Source organism: Halichoerus grypus, chromosome 4, assembly GCF_964656455.1.
Source record: "Halichoerus grypus chromosome 4, mHalGry1.hap1.1, whole genome shotgun sequence".
NCBI classification, from domain to species: domain Eukaryota; kingdom Metazoa; phylum Chordata; class Mammalia; order Carnivora; family Phocidae; genus Halichoerus; species Halichoerus grypus.
Window position 1 is genome coordinate 65,838,383 of NC_135715.1, and position 24,031 is coordinate 65,862,413.

At 38.2% G+C, this 24,031-nt stretch overlaps 1 protein-coding gene across 5 annotated transcripts in view; it reads right to left on the reverse strand.

Annotated features, from left to right (window-relative positions):
* NBEA (neurobeachin) overlaps positions 1-24,031 on the reverse strand; it is a 694,224-nt gene that overhangs the window by 21,116 nt on the left and 649,077 nt on the right. For 4 of the 5 annotated variants that reach the window (XM_078070461.1, XM_078070460.1, XM_078070458.1 and 1 more), the window contains 3 exons: positions 21,734-21,901; positions 4,456-4,545; positions 1,424-1,616 (listed from right to left, as the gene is read on the reverse strand). In XM_078070461.1, the coding sequence (XP_077926587.1) occupies positions 1,424-1,616; positions 4,456-4,545; positions 21,734-21,901 (451 nt within the window). The remainder of the gene's footprint in view (positions 1-1,423; positions 1,617-4,455; positions 4,546-21,733; positions 21,902-24,031) is intronic. The other variant, XM_078070459.1, reaches the window with a different exon arrangement.

Sequence of the window (24,031 nt, forward strand, 5' to 3'; positions counted from 1 at the left end):
AAGAAACCATCACAACAGGGACGCTGGCTTCTATGTCAGATGTAGGAAGCTGGAAAGAGTGCTCTTATCCTAACAACAAGAAGAAGCCGCATATAACAGAAGATCACAACATTTCTTGAGCCCATCAGAGAGCTAAGATCCCAGGCAACCAATGAGCTTGAAATCTACGAAGCTGTGTCTGCAAGCGGGGGTGGGCGTGAGCATGGCAGGGCTCACCTGGGCCAGGGCAGAGGGGAAGATGGGGCTTCCATTTTCCGTCAATAGATGGCAAGTCAATTGAAGGTAAAAAATGGAGCCACACCTAAGACCTTACGCTCAGGAAAAGCTACTACCAGAGGATTAATATTTAGGGCTTGATTGAGTTATTAGTCATAATTTTTTACATGTGATTATATAACATATATAATACTTTTGAACAATGCTAAAGAAAAAATTAATCCTTTACAGTTTTTTTTCTCAATGCAAAATATTTCTAGAGGCTCAGACTTCTGTGAATAATAAAGTTATGTATTTTTTAAAGATGTTTGTTGCATCTTTCTGATCAAATGGAATTAGTTATACCTCATGTTGATATATCACCAATAAACACAAAATAAGTGCATTTAGAAATTCTTAGAAGAATAAGCTATGATATACCTGATACTGTTTTTCAGAGCAATACAGAAGTCAATAGAATAGAAAAATTCAGGTTAATTTACCATGGCTTATCCATTTAGTCCTGGAGACAGTGAGAGTCCTGGGGTTTCCGAGGATATCGTAAGGGATGAATTTGGCCAATTAAATCATTTGGTCACATCGACTTCTGTCCCGGTTAGGTAAGTATCAGTATGTCTAATTTTGATAATAGAATCCTATCACTTCAAGATGTACCAGCTGGAACTCTTGGGAACGAGTTTAAAGAAAACACACATGAAATCACTGAACAATTTAGATTTTGTCTTTTCTCAAAGACTCTCAGCTCAAGGAGGGAGATGGTGTCTGTCTTATTCATTGCTGTGCTCATGGCTATTTGACATAGAGTGGCCATTCAAATATTTGCTAACTAAATTAATGAAGTGGAAGAAAGAGGATTTGAAACCAGATTCAAACTCACTTTTGTTTAATATGGGATAAAAGTGGTTTTTCTTTTTTCCTGTGGGGCAGGCATAGGGTAGGGTGGGAGGACCTGAATTAGTTGTAGACCTGCTTCAATTTATCGAATATTTATTGAACACTTAACCATCAGTCAAGCATTCTGTGAGGCCCCAACACAGAGCAACAGTGGATAAGACAGACAAGACTCCTCTCGTCAGGTCTGGCACCGATTTGCTCTGCTGCTGTCCGTAGATAATCTGGCATACCAGCTAGCCCCCAGCGCACTTACCTTCACTTACCCGCACCTCCTAAGACCCCTCTATTAAGTGACGTGCTTGGATACACATACCTACTGTGTTGTGCCATCGATTCACCGCAAACAGCCGGCTGCAGGTCACGGTCACCACCGCAGGGATGGTCAGGTGGGGCAGCGTGTTGGCTGCCACGTGGGTCACCGGAGAATTTGATGGGAACTTCAGCACCATGATCACATCCTGTTGCATCTGATCTTTAAACATGAGTGGACTCTGTGGAAGGAAACACTGTTGAATAGAAAGGGAAGAGAGCAGAAGAGAACAGAAGGGATAACACAGTTAGTGAAAGCTCTGGGGAGACAGAGGTTAACACAGACGAGGCTAGCATGAGCAGAGAGCAAAGCAACCCGAACTTCCATCCGGGGAGGATGGCACGGGGAAAGGGGCAAGGGCCCTGTGCCGCCGCCAGCCGAGGACACGAGATCATTCACGACCAGCCTCTGTCTAAGCCTCTCGAGACTGCGGGGTGAGACGTGAGCTCCCAGGTCTGTCTCCTGATGCAGCGGCATTATTCAGTGCGGTGAAAACATCAGTTGAGCGGAAAAATTAGTGACGTCAGGGACTGACACTGTTTACATGAAAGATAAAGTGAATGGACTGATACTTTCATTTTTTACCTGGTTGATCTGGGGTCACGGCTGCAATCTAAATAACTAAAATGTACTAGCCTTCCCCATTAGAGCTTTGCACGCGTCTCTGCTGTGGCAATCCTGACTGCTTATGGCTGATGCCTCCTTTCTAGACTGTGCGCTTGATAAGGGCTACCCCCTTTTCCTTCCTTCAGTCTGTGCTTTCAGACGTCTAGCATGTGACTCGACAGACAGCAGACACTATCGATGCTACAGTTCCAGCAACTATAAAACACCATCAATACTCCTGCATCGAAAGCCCAAAATGGGGATGCTGGAAATAGCCATCATGTTGCGTTCATAAATGTTCTGTAATTGTTTTCTATGTGTATGAAGTGTCTGCTCCACGAACGTAGAAGGCTTAGGTTTCCTTTATGAGCAGTTCCATGCCAATTTAGTCTCTCACAATTTTCCCCAGGAAAGCAATGAATCCTGACTGGGCACTTCTCCAGGATAAGTATTTTTATTATTATTATTAAACAGAGACAACTAACACGGGAATAAAACTCTTTTGCCAAAGCATTTCATAAAATAAAGTGTTAGAGATATTCTCTTAGACAGTTTATTAAAAATACTTCATCTAGGGGCGCCTGGGTGGCTCAGTCATTAAGCGTCTGTCTTCAGTTCAAGTCATGATCCCAGGGTCCTGGGGTCGAGTCCCACATCGGGCTCCTTGCTCAGCGGGGAGCCTGCTTCTCCCTCTCCCACTCCCCCTGCTTGTGTTCCCTCTCTCGCTGTGTGTCTCTCTCTCAAATAAATAAAATCTTTAAAAAAAAATTCTTCATCTAAGGCTTGAGGCTCCAAGGCCACATCCCCATGTCTACACCGTGACTGTGTGTTCATATGGAACCGTGTGCTTGGTATCAACCTCTTTGCTTTGTCACATGCAAAGACCAATTTCAAGCAGAAGAGTTCATTAGGGACCAAGAGGGCTGAAGCTGTTGGAGCCATTGTAGAGAGTAAAAACATGTTTCCAAACAAACACATTTATTTGTTTTTTTTTTTTTTTTTTAAAGATTTTTATTTATTTATTTGAGAGAGAGAGAATGAGAGAGAGCACGAGAGGGAAGAGGGTCAGAGGGAGAAGCAGACCCCCTGCTGAGCAGGGAGCCCGATGCGGGACTCGATCCCAGGACTCCAGGATCATGACCTGAGCCGAAGGCAGTCGCTTAACCAACTGAGCCACCCAGGCGCCCCAAACACATTTATTTGTTTCACTAGGAGTTTGACTGTCGATTCGTTGCAGGTCTGGAGGATGCAGCCCCCTCTGTGCTGCCAGTTCCTTAGCGTCATGTCTGACACACAAAAGGAACTCGATACGAATTTATTAACTGAGAAAATAAATGAAAGGTCTGAACAGTACTTCTGCCACAAAATAACAGCTTATAAATTTGTTTGCACATATACTATGGACCATATTTCAGAGCTCTTTACTCCAAAATTAGGGTACTTGCTGCCTTGATAACTGCCTAGAAAAATGGATGAACTTTAATTCATTTTGCAAACACGTTCTGTTACCTTCAAGCATTTTTCACTTCAGTAAAGAAATCAGTGAAAACCCACAGCTTAAAAAATAAAATTCCTTCTACAGAAGTTTCTCAGAAAAAATGTACCATCTTCAAATTAAAGAGGGAAATGTTGTACAATTTGCTAATAAACTGAAAAAGGCCTGTTTTGTTCCGAAAATGAGCTTTTAAAATTCAGATTAAAATGAAAAGAATATTACCTCTTCCCTTGTAAAACGGGAATAAAAGTTTTAATATGAGGAGGTAGCGGTGATGATGACACCGGCGAACATTTATTGAGAACGTACTGCACACCAGGTGCTGGTCTAAGTGCTCTACGGTATTAAGTCATGATATTCTCAGGGCAGATGGTATTTTTGCTTTCACGTAACAGATGCCGCAACATAAACAGGGAGGTTAAATACCTTGCCCAGGTCATTCCCTAGCTAGAGGCAGAGCTGGTGTTTGACCAGACGGGCTCTGGAGCCCTTGTTTTTAACTCTCCTGCCTCTGCAAGTTACCTCTGTATTTCTGCCCTCTTCTTAAAATGAGCTACTCCCCCTACTCAACCTTGCCCCAAAAGATTAAATTGGGCCATATCATATTGTGTTGATATTATATTTTCATCCTACCTTATAAATCAAATCTAATTCTGGTGCCTGTATGTGTCTGAATGAGTTCAGGCAGAGGCATATAGAGTCAGAGAAGAGGGCAATTGTTGTGAACCCCAAATTGGGCGAGCGGGGCAGGACTTAAAGGTAAGAACCGCATTCCCCGCTGTGTGTCTGCAGGGTATCAGCATCTACTGAGCCTGAACACTTAACCAATACATCGAGAAGCCTTTAACAGCGCTGCTGAAATGACGATCTTATTTGACGCGTACCCAGGTACAAAGAAAGCAGAAAACTTTCTTTTCAGGCTGCTCTGTCTTACCAGGTGCATGGCAGAGCTCCGAGGCGGATGTGGCTCAATAAGCAACTGAGATGGCGTCTGTCCAAAGTTCTGTATCTGGGCCTCCATGGCCTGCAGGGGAAGGAGAGTGATTGTCATAATCAATATGCATCAACGAGAGAGGTCAACACACTCCCTGACAATGCAAGTGGATCCCAAGTCAGCCATGAAAGAAGTCCAGAAAATTCACCGGGTGCTCTTCTCTCAGGGTGCAGAATCATCCAAGTGTTAGTATTTTGTAGACAGGCTTTGCTTTCTCCTTCCAAACATGCTTCCATTAACCAAGTGGCTATTCTTACGTAGAAGCTGGGGTTAAATGTGGGAGTGTTATGCCTGTGAGTGCATGCAGCTGAGGCCAAAGAACACTTCTAACACTAAATACACCATGTATACCTTAATAAAGTCCTGTGTAAGGAGGAACGTATGGGGATCTCTAATGAAATAAGCTTCTGGGATCTTGGGAAAAAAGAATGATACATAGTCAGTCCACCAATGATACGAAATAAAATTCAGAAATAAAATTCACATATTCCAGCCAATACAGAGGGTAATCATTAAGACTTTTGTATAATGATTAATTAATGATGGCCAAATTTTCAGTACAAAAAAATATATTTTAGCATGTCATGCTTTTTTAAGATGAACGCTGAAATATTATTTAATGTCTATAAGGTATGAATTCACTTCTCTCAAAAATTTTTTGAAATTTTAGGGGCGCCTGGGTGGCTCAGTTGGTTAAGCGACTGCCTTCGGCTCAGGTCATGATCCTGGAGTCCCAGGATCGAGTCCCGCATCGGGCTCCCTGCTCGGCAGGGAGTCTGCTTCTCCCTCTGACCCTCCTCCCTCTCATGCTCTCTGTCTCTCATTCTCTCTCTCTCAAATAAATAAATAAAAAATCTTTAAAAAAAAAAAAAAAAAAAAAAATTTTTTTTTGAAATTTTAGAGATAACTAGCCCAAAGAGGAAATAATTCTTTGGGCATCTTGAGCCATGAAATATTTTATTAAAGCCTGTGCAGCTAGAAATATTAATGAGATTTTATGGCTCCCAATGAATAAAAATAATCTTGGACCTCAAAATGTCCGGACTGTATAATATGCCTTTTTCTGTGTGTATGTCAAAGATATAATCTTATAGGAGATTTATGTATTTCTTCTATGTATAAATCCTACAGGCGAAAAAAAATTCAATATATTAAGCTAGACTAACAGAAAAGATTTTTCCAGAACACTGTTAGCGTGTAATTTAAGTCAACAAGGAGAAGCACAATATTTACAGTGGTCATTACTCTGTTACCATGCTAATTTTTCCCCTCAAATTGTGTGCAATTTGGTTGCACATAAAAGTGAAATACGAAACTCACTGCTGAGTGCTTAGGAATGCAGGTGAGGTGGTAGATGGCTCTCGACCCTGTGGTGCCACTAACCGCATTCACTGTCTAGAAATCTCATTTATAAAGTACTTAAATTTAACAATCTGTCTGCCTAGACTGCATTTCAAGAAAATGTTTATCAATAAAAATGTGAATTTTCAAATTTATTAACAATATTAAACATGAATGCATCATTATCTGCCATATTTTAGCAATTGCATAAATGGGGCTTTGGTTCTTTTATTTGCAGAGGCAACAGGATGAATTATTAAATCTCTTTAAGTGCCGTCCAATCTTAACGTATCCATTTATTTGCACGGTGTCCACACATACGCAAAGTGGGACTATTTAAGTAAATCGTACTCACATAGATTCCATCATACTTTATCTCCCCAGTGCAAGATTTACGATTATAAAAGAGGGAAGAGACCGTTTCTGGTTAGGTTCACATCATGAACAATAAACTCCTGAGAGTTACTTGAAAGAAAAAAAGTAGTCATTTCATTGTTAAAGTTGCACTGGCTAGAAAATGTCCAATACCTAGCTTAATGTATCATGAACAGCTAAAGTTGCTCTAACAATAGGTCCTCTGGCTTGTGTTCCGAATCCTCCAGAAAGGACTGCGGTGGGGTGGGGAGACAGGAGTAAAATTAAATACAGTTTAGTCTCTAGGTCAGTGCTTGTACTTAGTAGGTAGCCTTTAAATGGCTATAGAAGGACTAAATCCACAAACATGCTCTGCTTGACTTGATTTTTGTTCTGAAGGGCAAATATTAAAACTATACCAGAAAATCTTAGGAGACTCACTTACTTTCCAGAAATCTGTACAGTTCTCTTCAGTGGGCCTACCTCCAATCCTTTTTGGACTGAGGCAGAGTACACACACGTATTTATTTTAAACAACTCTCAAATGGCATCAGGATAAATATTAAGCTGTGATCAAGTTAATATTGTGATTTTGCCCTTTCATTAAGACAATCTATTCCCTACACTTAACATTTATTTATTTTTTTTAATACTAAACTGAATCCCTCTTCCTTGTGATCCAGATCACATGCCTTCATGACCTAAAAGTTCTTATTCCAATATTTACCTTTTGGCTCCCTTGTAATCCTGTCTACCAGTAATTCCTTAACCCCTGATTTAAAAATATACAGATCTTTCTGATCTTGAAAAAGCATGCTGCCTCCTCTGAGTTCTCTTTCTTGTCACTACCAACCCGTTTGAATGGGGAGTGAGCACCTACTGATTTTCTTCACCTCTCCCCCGTTCTATGTTTCCTGTTCTGCCCCACTTTTAGAAAGTCATCAATGCCTTCTTTCTGTCAAGAGTGAGGTATTTTGTATGGGAGGGTGCCCAGGGATATACACAGCCCATTCTGTAATCTATGAAGCATAGCAGCTGAGTGGTTGTTCTGAGAACTACTCCCGATGTAGGAGAAAATGTCTCCCCTTCATGCGAACCTTGGGCAGGGTTCTAAATCCTTCCCAGACTCCCTAAATCATAATGAATGTCCTCCATATTCTCATAGCACTTTTTTTCCCCTTTATCATGAAACTCAACGCACAGTTCTTTACATAGGTCTGTTTGCTCAGACTGTTGATCTTTGCAGGTCAAGGCTGTGACTTACTTCTAAGAGAGTCCAAAAACATTTGCTGAATATAGAAGTGGGGCAACGGTGGGACATTTGTGCAAAACTGAAAGCACAGAAAAGGAAAAGCACAGTAGTAGAGAAAACGTCGGGAGTGCTTACTTTTACAATTCAGTACTACAAAGACAGTGACGTTAACAAACGTTGTTAAATGCTTACTCAATGCTGAGGGATAAGAAATCAGATACCAGCCTGTCCTCAAGAAGTTTGCAGCCCATGAGGACATAAGATGAGTGGTAATCAGGGCACACAGTAGGTAGAGGACCACGGTGGAGGCCATCCTGGAGTGCAAGGGAGCCCAGGAGTGATGTCTACATCAGACTCAGGGTAGAGCAGGGCACAGGGAGAGCAGGGCTGTTAGGAAAGGGGCTTCCAGAAAAGGGACATGAGCTGAGGTCTGAACGATAAGTAGGAATTCTGGCTAGCTGACAGCAAAAAAAGATCATCGGAAGTAGCGTTTTAAAAAAATTCAACATAGGGCGCCTGGGTGGCTCAGTCGTTAAGCGTCTGCCTTCGGCTCAGGTCATGATCCCCTGGTCCTGGGATCGAGTCCCACATCGGGCTCCCTGCTCGGCAGGAAGCCTGCTTCTCCCTCCCCCACTCCCCCTTCTTGTGTTCCCTCTCTCGCTGTGTCTCTCTCTGTCAAATAAATAAATAAAATCTTAAAAAAAAAAAAATTCAACATATGTCTATTTTTCTATACATATTCTGCGTGGGTTGGAGAGACTTAATCTAGCTTTATTTATTCATAAAACATATACTTATTGAGCACCTACTATGTACTGGGTACCATTTTAGATATTTGTGATATTCATCAAACATAACAGATAGAGACTGGGGCTCTCGTAGAGCTTAACGTTCTAGCCAGGACAGCATAGGCGCTTACATTCAGCCAGATGTCACAAGCCAGCAGTCCTTGGGCTAGATAGAAGCAGCTCACAGGTATGGTTTCTATTTCAGCCAACATTTATAGGTCAGAAAATTTCAAACAATAAATTGGATTTTTTGGCGTCTCTCAAAAAAACCACAGGAGGTGGTTCATCAGCATTCCTGCACAGCAACACCTGGCTGGTGCCAAGGCACAGGGCCCTTTTATAATGCCCACGGCTCACAGGACCCAGGCATGTGCTGTCTCCCGGCCCGCTTCACTGGTTTATTCCCTGTCTGACTTGTACAGACTTCGGCATTTGTTAATCCTTTAAAAATCTACTACCAAAATGTTAATTTGTATTACAAGGAAGCTATCGCTTTATAGATCTACAGTAGTCCCGTGTTCACCCTTGGGGTATATGGTCCAAGACCCCAAAGAATGCCTGAAACTGTGGATGGTACTGAACCCTATGTACGCTGTTTTTTCCTATACATACATACCAATGATAAAGGTTAATGAATACGCACGGTGAGAGATTAACAGCAATAACTACTGATAAAATAGAACAATGATAATATACTGTAATAAAAGTTACATGAATGTGATCTCTCTCTCAAAATACCTTATGGTACTGGGCTCACCTTTCTCCTTAGGATGATGATGTGAGATGGTAAAATGCCTATCTGATGAGGGGCGCCTGGGTGGCTCAGTCGGTTAAGCGTCTGCCTTTGGCTCAGGTCATGATCTCAGGGTCCTGGGATGGAGCCTCAGCAGGGAGTCTGCTTCTCCCTCTCCCTCTGCCCCACGCACCCCTCACTCCCGCTTGTGCTCTCTCTCAAATAAAATCTTTAGAAAAAAATGCCTAACCGATAGGATGAAGTGAGGTAATGAGGTAGGCACTGTGACTTAACATCAAGCTACTGCTGACCTTCTGAGGCTAGGTCAGAATCACTGCTTCCAGAACATGGCTGACCTCAGGTCACTGAAACCGTGGAAACCCAAACAGTGGATAAGGGGAGCCTACCGCATTGCACTTTCCACTGAAGCAAGAATGAACTGACACTGTATGTGTGAGCTCATGACTTTTATAATGTGTATGAGAGAAGAGTAAAACTTGGGAAATAACTTTGTCAATCTAACTTCATCGAATCTCAGCTGTCATCCATTGTGAGAAGTGTCACTAATTTATATACTATTAAGAAGTAAAAAAATGTTGCCAATTCAATTATGATCCACTATTGATTGCAAGACACACTGCGATATGGAGTGCTGAGAAGTGACAATGACAGGCATCTCAGAATCAGTAAGTGATAGTAACATTTTATACATAATACACAGCAATAGAAGTCTTGCACACTTCATATAAATCTAGCATAGGTAATAGACTTAAAACAGAAGATTTTTCAAAACAAATCTGACTGACAAAATCTTTGGTGTTTTACAAATAAGAAAGACCATGTATTTATGGGTCTTTAGTGGGATAAGATGAAAATACGGATCTGCTGATACTTAAATAATATTCTTTCGTAGGCCTTTGTAATCGTTGAATGTGGCATCTTAGACTAAAGCTGCTTATGTGCATCCACTTTAATTAATTGCGTGTGTGTTTTCTCCCTTTTAACCAGCACTCAGATCAAAACAGAGGGCTTTGGCACGGAACTGGAAGTTTCCACATCTTGAGCTGGGTGGTGTCTTCATGGGAGTATATATACATACATATACATATATACACACACATATATGTATATATATGGGATGGTACCGCCCTCGTGCCCCTCCACAGCAATTTTCCCCACGCCTCACCCTCTGCCAGGTTAATCACGATTTTGATGGTAATTAAATTGCACCAACAAAATTATCATTGATTATTTTTTCTTTTCTTGAACTTCTGATAAGTAGAATCATACAGTACCTCTTTTCATGCCTGCCTTTTTTTGATCAACATGGCTGGGAGATTCATCCCTACTCTTCTGTGTATCAATGTTTTGTCGTCGTCGTGGCCATTACAGTGTCCCACTGTATCCGTCTACCACAACAGATCAATTCTGTCCGTGGGTATTTGGGCTGCTAACAGTTTCAGGTTATCATGAATAAAGTAGCTTAGAAAATTCTTGCACGTGTCTTTTGATGGAGGTGAGCAGTCATTTTTGTTGGGTGCATAACCTAGGTATTGGGTTGCCAAGTTAGAGGGTAGGAATATTTTGTTTTACGGCCGAGTTGTTCTCCAAAGTGACTCTACTGATTCTGTGTATTTATTTGTATAAGTATCTGTGAATGCAGAATGCAGTGGTCAAAGCTGTAAGTAAAGTGATGATTCAGACTATGTGATCTTTGAGGGTACAGATCTGCTGAAACTCTTACATATCAAACTCAACTTTATCTCAGAAAATAATCATATAAGGAAATCCGCTTAATTTCCTCACGAGGAATTGTTCAGATAGGAACGATAAGTAAGTTAGTTTCTTAAGAGTTTTATATTTTAATTGTTATATGGATTCTTACTTATTCTTATAAAAACTATTTGGTTGAATACTGAGCTGTTACCATGTACTTAGTATTTATTTATTTATTTTTAATTAATTTATTATTTTTTTTAGCATTTATTTTTCTCCCCAGCTAAGACTCATCAAGAAACAGGTAGGTCATAAGATTAGAAAAAAAGTTTCTTTTTTTTTCACACTTTGGAGGGACAGCTAAAATATGGAATTTTTCAGGGGTAAGCAGAGAAGTAAAGAAAAATGTGACCTAAGTTATGAAGAGCAGCACAAAATAAGTAAATTTGAACAGGACTTTCAGATTTCATTACACACATAGGACACATAACTCAGTTTTACCTGCTTATATGTAATATAAAGCTCCCATTAGGGCAAGTTCCTATTAGGGACAGTTTCCTGTTTTTCTCCTCCCTACTTTCTTGTTAGGCCCGCTTTGTAAAATCCTCCCTGACCCACCTACCAAGTTACAAAATTACCCACATTTTCACAAGCTCTCCTTTTTTTCTCCCTTATTTTCAACAAGCTCTCTCTTAGCCTTATGTTACTTAAAGGTCAGGACCAGGGGTACAGCTGCGTCATCTATGCCCTGCACAACGGTGCCCAGTTGGGGGGCAAATGAGGGATAGAATCTACCTCAAATGTCAAAGGAAGGAGCATCTTTTATTATTCATCCTTTTAATGAGGGCTTCTTTTTTAATTTGCACCAAGGGGCCATATGCGTTAGCTGTGGCTGCAACACGTACCTTATTCCTTTGACCCGCTGCACCTCTTGCTTAATTGCTTTTGTCTCCTTCTTGCCTTCCCTCCCCCCCAAAATTCTACCTCCTCTATAAATACACATACAGAGCTGGGATTAAATCCTCACAAGAGGAAGTAAACACGCTGTGGTTTATGTGCATTATACATACGCCTGCTAATATGAAGATTTCATAGCCAGGGTAAAATTACATATGGCAACGGGTAAGTGATAGTTCAGAATGATGTTTAAATTACTGATAAATTCAAAATATTCTAAAAGAAAGAAATTACTATTTAGGTGAATAAATACGTTTTCTCCCTCCCCTTGGGTTTACTAGTTATCTAGTGTACACCCCCTCCCGTAGCCAAGAGATAAAAACTTTGGTTAATCTTGTCTTTTCCACAATGCAAGTAAATTTAACTCAGATACATTTTTCTCCTGTAGAATCTTTACAACTTCTAGTCTTTTTTATAAACGTAATTTAGTATTGTCTTTCTGATGAAATGTCATAAGGTCTAAGTGCCATGAGAAAGTGTGAGGAAGCTAATAAGGTAAAGCTGTCAAATGACCTAGTTCATCCATTTTGCTTGGTTTGTGCCATCTTTTAAATTGTTTTCCAGAAAAGTCAGCATTTTATAAAGTATGACAGGTCGTGCTACCCACAAGGCTAAAATCAGACTACGTTGAAATTACTAGTTAATTATTGATAATTTTCAGAAAATTCAAGATAAAAATAGCAAAAGTGATTCCTTGGGAACACAGAAAAGGATTTTCCAAAAATTTCCTTAGGATTGTGTTATCTCACTTTATAGCTCATATTTAGCGAGATTTTATTTTAATGCTTTAAAGTGGATATTATTTTTTTTACCAGAAAATACATGTTTGACATATAATTAAAAATACATAGGTGATTTATATCATCTTTCTGTGCTACCTCCAATTCTACCAGTTCTATACCAAATAGGGGAAAAAATGGAATTTTGAGAAGTCTGAAATGATAAAAGAAAAGATTACTTAATGGCAGACTGTATTTTAACTGATATGCTTTTGTTTCTGGTTTATTGTTGTAATAAAACAAGATCATATAAAGCATTACTTTTTAATGCTAGAAAAACGGGAGCAAAATAAATCAAGAAAATAATATCTGCACTTTATTATTTCTTGCTTTACAAACATTAAACTATATAAAAAATTAAAAATGCTATTTTATATTCAACTGCTTCTAATTTTTCATAGAAACTACACAATAGAAGAACAAACGTGTTTCCTTTTAACAATCAACTGCATTAAGGCTAAGTCTATACTAGCAAAATTATTAGACTATTTCAGCAAATACTTAATAACTCAAGTAAAAAAAGCACCACATTTGCTGTAACTATCAGACTATGTTAGACAGTGTTGAGGGAGAGGATTCTGATGGTCATTTACCTGCCTCAGTGCTTGGTTTTATTCTTTTGGTATAAACCTAAAAGAAATAAAGAGGAGAATTATCCTCTTGCTGATTCCTATTTCCTCCTTGGACTGATGAGTTATAATGATGATATTACATACCTGACTTAACAAATTAACACGAACAGTGAATGTGAAAAGCAAGCACCATGTCCTTCGGATTAAAAAAAATGCTCTGTCCAGAACAGTTTTTCTTCAAATCAGGTCAGTGCTGTTGGTGGCAAGCTCACTCAATTTTTATATTTAAAAATAAGTATAAGTCAACTCAGGTAGGAAAAGTACATGTATTTTAATGCGTCAGGTAGCGGCTGTTCTCGCCAGGATGCCTTAAATAAATTTGCCTAAAGCGGTGACTAACTCAGGGGGAACACAGACGTGAGCTGGATCATCTTCCTTGCCCCCGGGAGACTGGCCTCCAGAGACTGCATCCCTACCACTCTCTTGCTCCTCTATCTTCCCACTCTTTTCGGCCAATGAGAGCTCAGGACAGGAGACAGGAAGGGGATGTAAAATTTATCCTATGGTCCTTCCTTGCCAGGTCCTAGTTTGGCAGTGGCTGGATTGCAGTCTTCTCTCCAAGGCCACAACTCCACATCGTGGAGCCCACTGGGGCTCGATCTCATGCCAATGAGATCATGACCTGAGCTGAAACCAAGAGTCAGATGCTGAACCGACTGAGCCACCCAGGCACCCCAGCGGATGACGTCTTAAGGACTCTTCCAGGTTTTTTGTTCTTTGTTCACTTTTGGGGTGATCATTAAATAGTACATAGTTGTAAAGGACCCAACCCAGAAATGCATAATGAAATGTGAGAAGAATCAGTACAATGTCCCTGCCAAATTCTCCCTGGTTGAATCAATGTATATAAAGCAAACTCAAGGCTGGCTGAATCGGGAGATGGAAGTTTGGGGAAGGCAGTGGTGGAGGAGGAGGAATGTTAGTACCAGTGACGACCTTTCCTCACCATACAAAATAAGTTCACTTGGAGTGTCTGATCATGGAAAGGAAATAATAATGAAAATAATAAAAGTTGAGAAGATTTGCCTGGAAGTGGAATGACATCAAGACAAAGGTTTACCAGGTGGTGGGATAAACATCACAAAATGAAATCATATACTTTTATTAGGCTAAAATCAAAATCAAAATAGTATTGCATGTATTTGGCAGAACAAAGTGCTCTTCTTTGATTTTGACATAAATGGGAAACAATAATTTAGATATACCATATTGAGATTTCAAATGGCTTTAAATAGGTTCATTATCAATATGTTTAAAACCTTTAAAAATGAGCTCTAAACATCTAACTGAAATGCTTAGTATTGAGATTGAGTAATATCTACTTCAACAAACTGAAGCATGCAATATGTTTTGAATAATTGTTATTTTATGCTAAGGTAACAACTGTGTAATATAACTGAAATCTATGTTACTAGAAGATAAGGAAATCCCTTCCAGCTATTTCCGTTACAAACAGCAGGCTGCAATTTTCACCCTTCTTCCTTGTGTAAAATATGACTTTAGATGCTTGTGAAAGCATTTGCTGTTAATTTCTGAAAATCAATAATTAGCACTTCTCAACACTATGCAATAAAAATAACACAAAGACGAGAAAAAGCACATCTCACATAAATGACACACATCCCACTGTGACTAGCTGCATTATTTATGCTTTCCTAGTGGACGATTGATGACGATGGACTAGCTAAGGACTGCAGTAATTACAAGGAGAAAAGATAAACCTAAATTAAACATTTATTCACTAATCAAAATTAAATGTGTGTCATTAATTTTCTTGATACTAATTTCTATATAGAAACTTTATTCACTGATTCTTTGCAATTGCAAGCCTTATTGCTGTTGGGTGAGGAACACACAAACAGACACATTTGAATCTATACTTTTGTTAGTTTTAGGGATCATAATATTCTTCTTGTTCCCCAAATTTTCTTTAAGCTTAAAAGAATACCTAATGTGCAAATATTGCTACTCCCATAATTTAAAATGTAGGGGTTTTCTTTCTATTTTATTTTATTTTATTTTCTTTCTATTTTAATTTGGCTTTTGAATTTGCTGACATTTTTAACTCTGTAAAAGTTCCAGTAATTATAGGGGGAAAATTAAGGTGGTTTTAAGAAATCTTTATCAGCCATTTTGTTGATCATTTGTTGCAATCATGTCTCAGAATAAATGCGCAGGAGAAAAACCCTGAATATGCCCCACGTGAAGACAATTAGGCTTCATGGCCGTTGTAAATGGACAACATTGTGCTACAACCCACTCACGCGATCCACAAGGGGGGTGTTGCTATCCCTTGTCAGACAGAAGAAAGGAGTTAGAAATGGGGGAAGGAAAAGACAAGGGATAACAAATTCACAGAAAGAATAAGCAATGACCAGACAGCCATCAATGTCGTCACTACAAATACCTTCATTTACATCATTAGGATGAAAAGTGGGTTAATTTTTTCCTTATAAATTTTATGAGTTCATCTTCTAGGAAAGCCAACATTGTAGGCTGTTTTGGTTAAAGACATGTCTGTCTTGTTGGTTCTTGACAGCCTTATCATGTCAGGTTTCTGTAGTAGCGGGAACGGTTCAGCAAGAAAATAAAGTGAAAACTGAAGGAATCTATTCTACTTCCTTTGGGCATATTCTCACTATAGCAGATCCAAAGGAATGCTTTGTTATCCCTGTCAGATCAAAGAAAGAGATAAACACAGAAAATATAATCTAAGAAGACCAAGAAATATTAGTAACGAAAAATTAGACTAAAAATGGCTCACTTTTAGAACTACTGGTAATATTAAAATTTATTATTTAGTGTTTTAATATTTCCAGCATAGATGAATGTGTATATATGTATAAGTAAATAAATATTGCATGGCCCATATGTTCTAGTAGTTCGCCAGCAAAATAGCCTTTTACGATAGGCTTGTGTATCTACCTCTTACTGTCAAAGAGAAATCATTTAAGTCATTTTTCAGTTTGGCAGTATCGACTATACATATGATGATATAGAGAAATGAATTATTAAAACAAAAGTTCTTCCAAGGTATTTCATTTAATTATGCTTTTAGGTAAAATAACAAATGTCTGTGTAGTGCTTTATGGTTTACAAAGTATTTTCCCATATCTTTTCTCATACGATCCTCAAATACAGACCTATGAGTTATGTATCATTTCTGTTATCATTTTATAGGTGGGAAAACCAAGGTACATAAAAGTAAAGTGACTCAATGTCTCAAATTTTAATGACTGGCTGTGATAAAACTTATTATCTGGTTTCCACCTTTCTATCATTTTTTATTGCCTATTAGATACCATATAATCACACTCTAAGGCAGACAGACTTGAGTAATTATATCCATGATCGAAAGAGTGATCCATTTTAGACACAATTTTAGAATGCAATATTTTTCACTCATTATAAGAGTACAGTAAAAAAAAATTGTGACATTTAATTTGTAATCTCTACTAACCAACCACTGACTATGCCATAATCCCCTAGTGCCTTTGGAACTCTTAGAGACTGACAAAACAAGTTTTTCTGGAATGTAGTTAAAATAAACAATGAACAAAATGGCTGAGAAAGATTTCTTTCTTTCTTCCTTCTTCCTTTTTTATTTTTAAAAAAATATTTTATTCATTCACCTGAGAGAGAGACAGCGAGAGAGGGAACATAAGCAGAGGGAGTGTGAGAGGGAGAAGCAGGCTCCCTGGCAGGGAGCCCGACATGGGACTCGATCCCAGGACCCTGAGGATCATGACCTGAGCTCAAGGCAGATGCCTAACGACTGAGCCACCCAGGGGCCCCCCTTTCTTTCTTTTTTCAGAGAGAGAGAGAGCACACGCAAGTGAGGGGAGGGTCAGAGGAAAAGAGAATCTTAAGCAGGCTCCACACCCAGTGCTGAGCCCGACTCAGGGCTTGATCTTACAACCCTGAGATCATGACCTGAGCTGAAATCAAGAGTTGGACACTTAACCAACTGAGCCACCCAGGCACCTCACTGAGAAAGATTTCTTAAAACCATCTTAAAATTTCCCTTATAATTCCTGGAAGTTTTACTGAGTTGAGAGTTTTAAGAAATTCAAAAGCACAAACAAAATAGAAAGAAAAACCTTACAGGTTAAATTAGTGAAATGGCAATACACATTAGGTGTTCCTCATTTTTAAGAATCATTTTGAAAGTAAGAAGAATATCATCTCTAAAACTAGTATTAGTAAATACTGTTATTTTAAAATTCCTAGAAAGTAATGGGATTAAAGCAACCCCGACTTGAGAATCAGGAGACCTCACCTAAACCTGACTCTGATGCTACATAAACGGGTGTCCTTGGAAAAATTATTTAATAAGAGTGTTGGCCTAGCTTAATGGTTTTTAATTGGAGATGTATATGAAATGCCTGGAAAGGTTTTTGTTTTTCAAAATAAACCTGCTTGAACCCTCTCCCTGAATATCCTGAGATGCCCATGGGATGGGCAGTGGGACAGTGGATAGGAAGTTAGATGGGGTTAGATGGATATGGCAGGTGTATTTGAAAATAGTCAAGGGGCTGGGGATATAGAAAAAATTAGAGTTTAAAATTTGAAACTAGGTGATAGGTACACTGAAGTTCATCACACCATTCTGTCTCCTTTTGTAGGAGGGGGAGAAAAGCTTTCCAGATCTTCTTATACACCTTTAGTAGACAGTGCTTCTTAAACTTCAATGTCTCAGACAAGTCACTAGGGATCTCCTTAAATGCATGTTCTGATTTAGTAGGTTGGGAAGGTCTGAGAATCTGAAGTTCTCCCAAGTTCCTCGGTGATGGTGTTACTATTGGTCTATGGACTACATTTGAGTAGAAAGGAATTAGAACACCATGGGACCAGATAATTACTAACTAGAATATTCTATTTCCTCAGCAGGTCATAGGATGGAGTTTCTTGGCCATCATTTGGGAAATAAAAATATAAAGCAAATCACATCATTTTTATTAATATGTAAAAACGGTAAGAAAGAATATTCATTACCATGCTTAAAATTACTGCTCAAATAGTCAGTTGAGCTCATCTATGAAATAATGTGTCTAGAAGATTATGATGTAAGCCAAGACTTAAGACAATTTAAATAATATCTAATATCCAACAGATCTAGTGTTTACATATTAAGAAGAGCTTTGTACCAGAACTGTTCTGTCATGTTTCTGCCCAGAGGCTGTCATGATGAAGTTTATTATCAGTTACTGCTTTACAAGTATAAAATAAGTTAAGCTGTCATATTTTTCTCAGGCAAAGATCCTAAGCTGTCAAAGAATGTCAATTTTAAATCTGACATAGAGAAGAAAATTATCTGTTATTCTGACCTTTAATTTCTTGACATTTTAATGCCATAATTGCTGTGGTTAGTGCTGCTTCATGATTTCAACCTGTCAAGGAAGAATGAATCAATAACCTTAAGCCATTTCTCAAATTTTAGCCCTAACTTCAAAGCTCGAAGTTATAGGCAGATTGTGGGATATATATATGTATTTTTTTTACAAAAGGGACATATATTGATGTTCATATATTAAATATTTATTGTTTAAATCAGGGTTTAAGCATCAAAAAAGTCATCTTCCTTAGGCTAGTTGGAGTTTAGTATAAGATAACTATAACCTTTCTTTGGTTTTATCTATGTGAAATGTAATGATCTTAGTATTTAAAAAATACAAAGACAAACATTATCAAAAAGAAGAAATTGATTAAGCTAGATAAGAGGGCTAACATTTTGAACACTGCTTTTTTAAGAGTTTGTGTCCAACCATTTAGGAAGGTATCAACATTCTCAAGTCATGGTACCATAGCACAGACCTCTGGGATATCAACATTGATGTTTTCATAAAAGGTGTTGTGCCTCCCAGAAGGCCTCCTCACAGGGGAAATGTATATGTAAGGGGGTAGAAATGGCTACCAAATAATGAATATACTGCACTTCATTTCACTTATCTACAGAGTTCTACTGGGTGACAGTAGATGCTAAGCGCTTTTTAGGTTGGCAAACATATGTCACGTATTATTCCTCCTTTATAGAGATAGCAATTGAAGTAGAGGGAGATCTAATGTCTTGGCCAGCATTAGATAGCTCACAGATTTTAGGTGGGTTCCCATCTATTGCAGGTTCTTTCTTAAATGATAGTGCAGTATGTTTTTTTTTTTCCCCACAGAATATCAGTTTTAATTACTAATATGGTAAGAATGGACAGGTTAAACGTTTCTGAGAATATATTAGGTTTCTGGGGTAGAGGAGATAAGGGTGGGGAGTGGGGAGAAGGACCGTTAACTCATGTCCCTTGATATAATTTAATCTGCTATGGCTACAACGTAATAAGCAGTTCCTTAGCGGTCTTAAGGAGGTAAAGCATCTTCCTAAGCAATCTTGAGCTGACACAGGTCCACGGGGTCAGAGCAAATGTGTGTGTGGTTGGGCCTCTGCTGGTGTGTGCTTGGGCCTCTGCTGGCTGGCGGAAGGAAGGTAACCGTGTTCCAGGTATGGGCACACTTAGGGTGGATTCTGAGAACGGACATCAGAGTTTTTGGGTCAGAGAGGCGGGTGAGGAGCTGGGATGGGAGGACATATCTATCACAGAATGACTCTGGAAGTTTCTCTAGTGGAACCTCAGTATTCAGCAATTATGTGCTCAGAATGAGAATGCTAGAGAGAGTCTTGAACTCAGGGCCCCTAGTGCTTGGCAGTTGGCCTCACTATGAGGGAATCAGGAGCAGTAATATATTGTTCAGACCATCTCTATAATAAGCGAACATCATGGCTGAGCCACTCCCATCCAATAAAAACTTTTTGAAAATTATACATTTTCATGTAGTATTTCATTAGGAAGTCCTATAATTTGATAATTAAGGCCCATACATAGTTTTTTTCCCCACTGTCCAAAGCAATGGTGTGACATTTTATAGAAGCAGGTATTTTTATAGAATTCAACTAATAAACACATATCTATGTAAAGAAAGTCTCAATCCTAATTCCATTTTCTTTTTATTTCCATGTATCATTTTATTTACTCTCATTTAAATGTGAAAAATCTGCTATTTTTCTGTCGATTTTAATGCTGTCTTGCACTTTCATTACATACAATATGCTTAAAATACTTTATTTTCCCAAGAGGATTAACTTGCAACCTTCTTTACAAGGACAGAACTCTATAATGGATAAAAATGTATGATCAGATATTCAGGAGCAAAAAGGTTTATGGTATTTAAAAGTCAAAAACCAATTTGGAGGTGGTCTTGGGATAAAAGGATAAGCTACTCCAATTCTTTTTTTCTGATTCTAAAGGTATTGGTTCTAAAAGGAGGATATAATTTGTAAGGTGTTTACAGAACCGGGCAAAGGTGTATTGTGAAAAGAGTAATTAAGCTCAGAATGATCTCCTATAAAATAATCTGATTACAGTTTGTACAGGGGGTTCTAAATCAGGTGAGTGTAATGGTTTGCAGAGAAAATCCCTTCTTTCACCCGTGAATTTCATAATATCTGGCTTCTCTCTCCTTCATTCATTCTTTGCCTCTATCCCCTTCTCCCAGCTTCAGGCACTAATCCATTTCCTCCCGCGTACAACATGATATAACATTGTGCCTGATAACGTGCTTATGACGTGTTCTCTGAATATTTAGCCCTAAGGGTCCAATGAGCCCCGATCTTGAGCCTCTCCCTTCTCTTTTCTGCTTGAAGCCACGCAAATGGAGCCATTTTGTTTTTGTAGAGGTAATGTAAGAAATAAGTTTATGGATGCAAATTTTCCTTGTAGAGCTTTATTTCCCTAATCTACAAGTTTTCCACCTCTAAAATTAAAAGTGAAAAAATAAAACAAGCATTACCCTGACGGGAAATGTAGCCATGATTGCTTGTTTTGCACACAGCAGATGGCCGCTATCGGGCGGAATGGAGGCTGGGACGTGGCTTCCTGGCAGCGACACTTACCCAGCAGCTGTTGCTCCTTTACTCTTTCACCTATCTGAAGTCATTGGGTGCAGTGTGGAAGTGATTTAAATAATATTTTATATGAATATTTTCACTAAAAATACGTATGCACATAGTAGAGCACATAATTCCCAACTGTTAGCTATAAACTTTCAGGGTAAGAACATACAGGAATAAAAATACTCTACCCTCATCTATTTTATTGATGTATTTTGGAGAAGATTCTGGAATAAAATACTCTACCCTCATCTATTTTATTGATGTATTTTGGAGAACATTCTGGAATAAAATACTCTACCCTCATCTATTTTATCAATGCATTTTTTTGAGCATTCTGTCTGGAAGTCTGTAATTCTGCTTTTATTAAGAAAAGATATACTGGCAACTCATTTTAATGTGAACGATTCTTATTCAAATATTCAACTAGGTTTCATTAATAACATGCACAGAGCATTAAGCATTTTAATGAAGATGCTGAAATAAAACAAGTAAAATAGGGATATTGAAGTGCATTATATGTGTCTACAATTCAAAAGAGAAGAACACAATGGTCTCATTACTTGGTTTTAACATATAATACTCATTTTCCTACATTGTCAAAACCCCGAAATTTATGTTTCGTAAAAATTTATGTTGAAAGGAAATTTATACAGAAAGAGATGGAAAGCCAAATTTGTGTTTGAGAGATGAAAGAAAGTTTTGGAATAATATGGGACTTAACACCTACCTCCCTGAGCACAGGGTCAGTGATACTATCCAGGTTCACAGAGCCTTCATAGGTTAAGTAGTGAAAAACATTCAGAGCACGGACTGCTTCTGGTCCTCGCTGTTTGTAGCCAAATATAAGGTCAATCCACTGATGGAGTTGGCAAGAAACAAATTCACTTTCCAGGGCCTGCAATGAATGAGTCAAGAAAGAAATAAGAGACTGTACAAACTTAGCAAATCTCCCTTTTTCTTACTTTGAAATATTCTACGTAAAGAAGTACCATATGCTCTTTGCATTACTGCATTTTATCTATATGTATTAGATGTCCTGTTCCTAGAAATGGCAAAATAATAAAACATAGACCTGAATGAAAATTTTCTCTTTCTAAAATGCTTAACTTTTTTGTGGCTCCATTATGTATAGGATACGATTTTTATATTAAATAGATTTCTTAAAAAGATGCATTCATGTTCAAAACAAAAATAATCTGAAGTACCTATTTTAATTTTACAATAATTTCATTTCTCATTTTTAAACATTAATTTAAAACTAAGCAATTTCATTAGAAACTTTGATATACATTTATTTTCCTGCCTAAAGTCTTCAAATTTACCACTAACACTACTAAAAGGGGATGCCTTCCTTTGGCTACAAATGAACTCTTGCTTTTACACAATCTAGGAATCACTGGGCAATTTTACACGTTGGCTAGCTAGTAGGAAATGAGTGCAAATTACTGACAGTCAAGGACCATACTAAGCTTCCATAAAGAGTCAGAAAAAAGAGAAGGCCTTTTCATTTCCTAAGAAGCCATCATAAGCTTCCGGGAGGTATCCTGACACGTGGGCACGGAGTTCTGTTCATACCTGTGACATGAACAGTGTCTATTGCTGTGTGGCTCTCTATGCCTCTCACTTACTGCACCCACTTGTCATCAATTTCTTACTGGTTTTAAGAGCACATTGATTTCAGCAACATGAACAAAAGCTGTAGAGCTAGCTTCTTAAATTTCAACTAAGTGTAGCCATATTAAACAATTTTCTAAATTACAGCTGTAACCAAATATGTGAATGAAGTCATTCTCTGGCTTCATGACCCTGATTTCTAAGGCGTTGACACCAATTTGGAATTCACTTAATTAATAAATGATTTCTTAAATCAGCCCTCTGATAATTACATTTAATTTTTTTTAATCTATAAAATATCTGAATGATACTTTGCAACTTTTCCTGTGATCACATTTTACCAGCAAGTTTATGTCCCTCAACCTCTTGATTTATTTCTTTCAAAAGTTTTGGCATTTTACTTACACCAATTATTGTGGATGTTTCTCATTCAGAAATATAAACAGACTTTATTAAAGGGTAGTTTCTGTACTAAAACTAAACAGAATTCTATATTCTATATATTCTATATTAGTGGTATTGACATAACAGTTCAGACTAGAATATAGGAAAGAAGACTAAAATATAAGAGCTAGGTTGGTTAAAATTCTGTATTGGTTATGTCAATACTGTTGGTTTGGTCGGTATGTATAAATGATTCTGTAAGTGCAGTGTAACTAGTTAATAAAGAAAAAAGTCCATTTAGTAATGTTTTCAGTGCTTGGTGCGATAAATGAAAGAATGAAAACCAAAAAATTATGGAGTAGCTATTGTCCAAATGTATTCATGGGAATTCAAAATAGTAGTAAAGTCAGATATGTTACTTAAAAGAAGATTTTAGGGGCGCCCGGGTGGCTCAGTCAGTTGGGCAACTGACTCTTGGTTTCGGCTCAGGTCATGATCTCGGCTCAGGTCATGGGTTCTGAGATCTAGCCCCGCCAAGGGCTACATGCTCAGTGGGGAGTCGGCCTGAAGATTCTCTCCCTCCACCCCTCCCCCCACTGGCGCGCATGCTCTCTCTCTCGAATACATAAATAAATCTTTAAAAAAATAAATAAAGGAAGACTGTACCAACACCATCACATAATCAGTTAAGCAGCAACCATTTCAAATAAATTTTACTGATACCACTAGACATATTTGGAAAGTATTGATGAAATTTAATATTATTCTGTTAGAGTAAAATAATTATTGAATAAAATGCCTAATGTAGTTGTGAGAGGTGGAGGGAATGATGATTTTTCACTAATTTGAATTTTAAAAATAGATCTGTTCTCTTTTATCTCCATCCACTACTTTCACTTCCCTCCTCCACCAGAGACAACATCTGTAGTGTGTTTGATGTTTCTCCTTTCGTTTGCATGTGTTTTTATAAAACATTACTCGTTATTTGTGTATGAATTTTTGATCCATAAAAATGGTACAAGGTTAT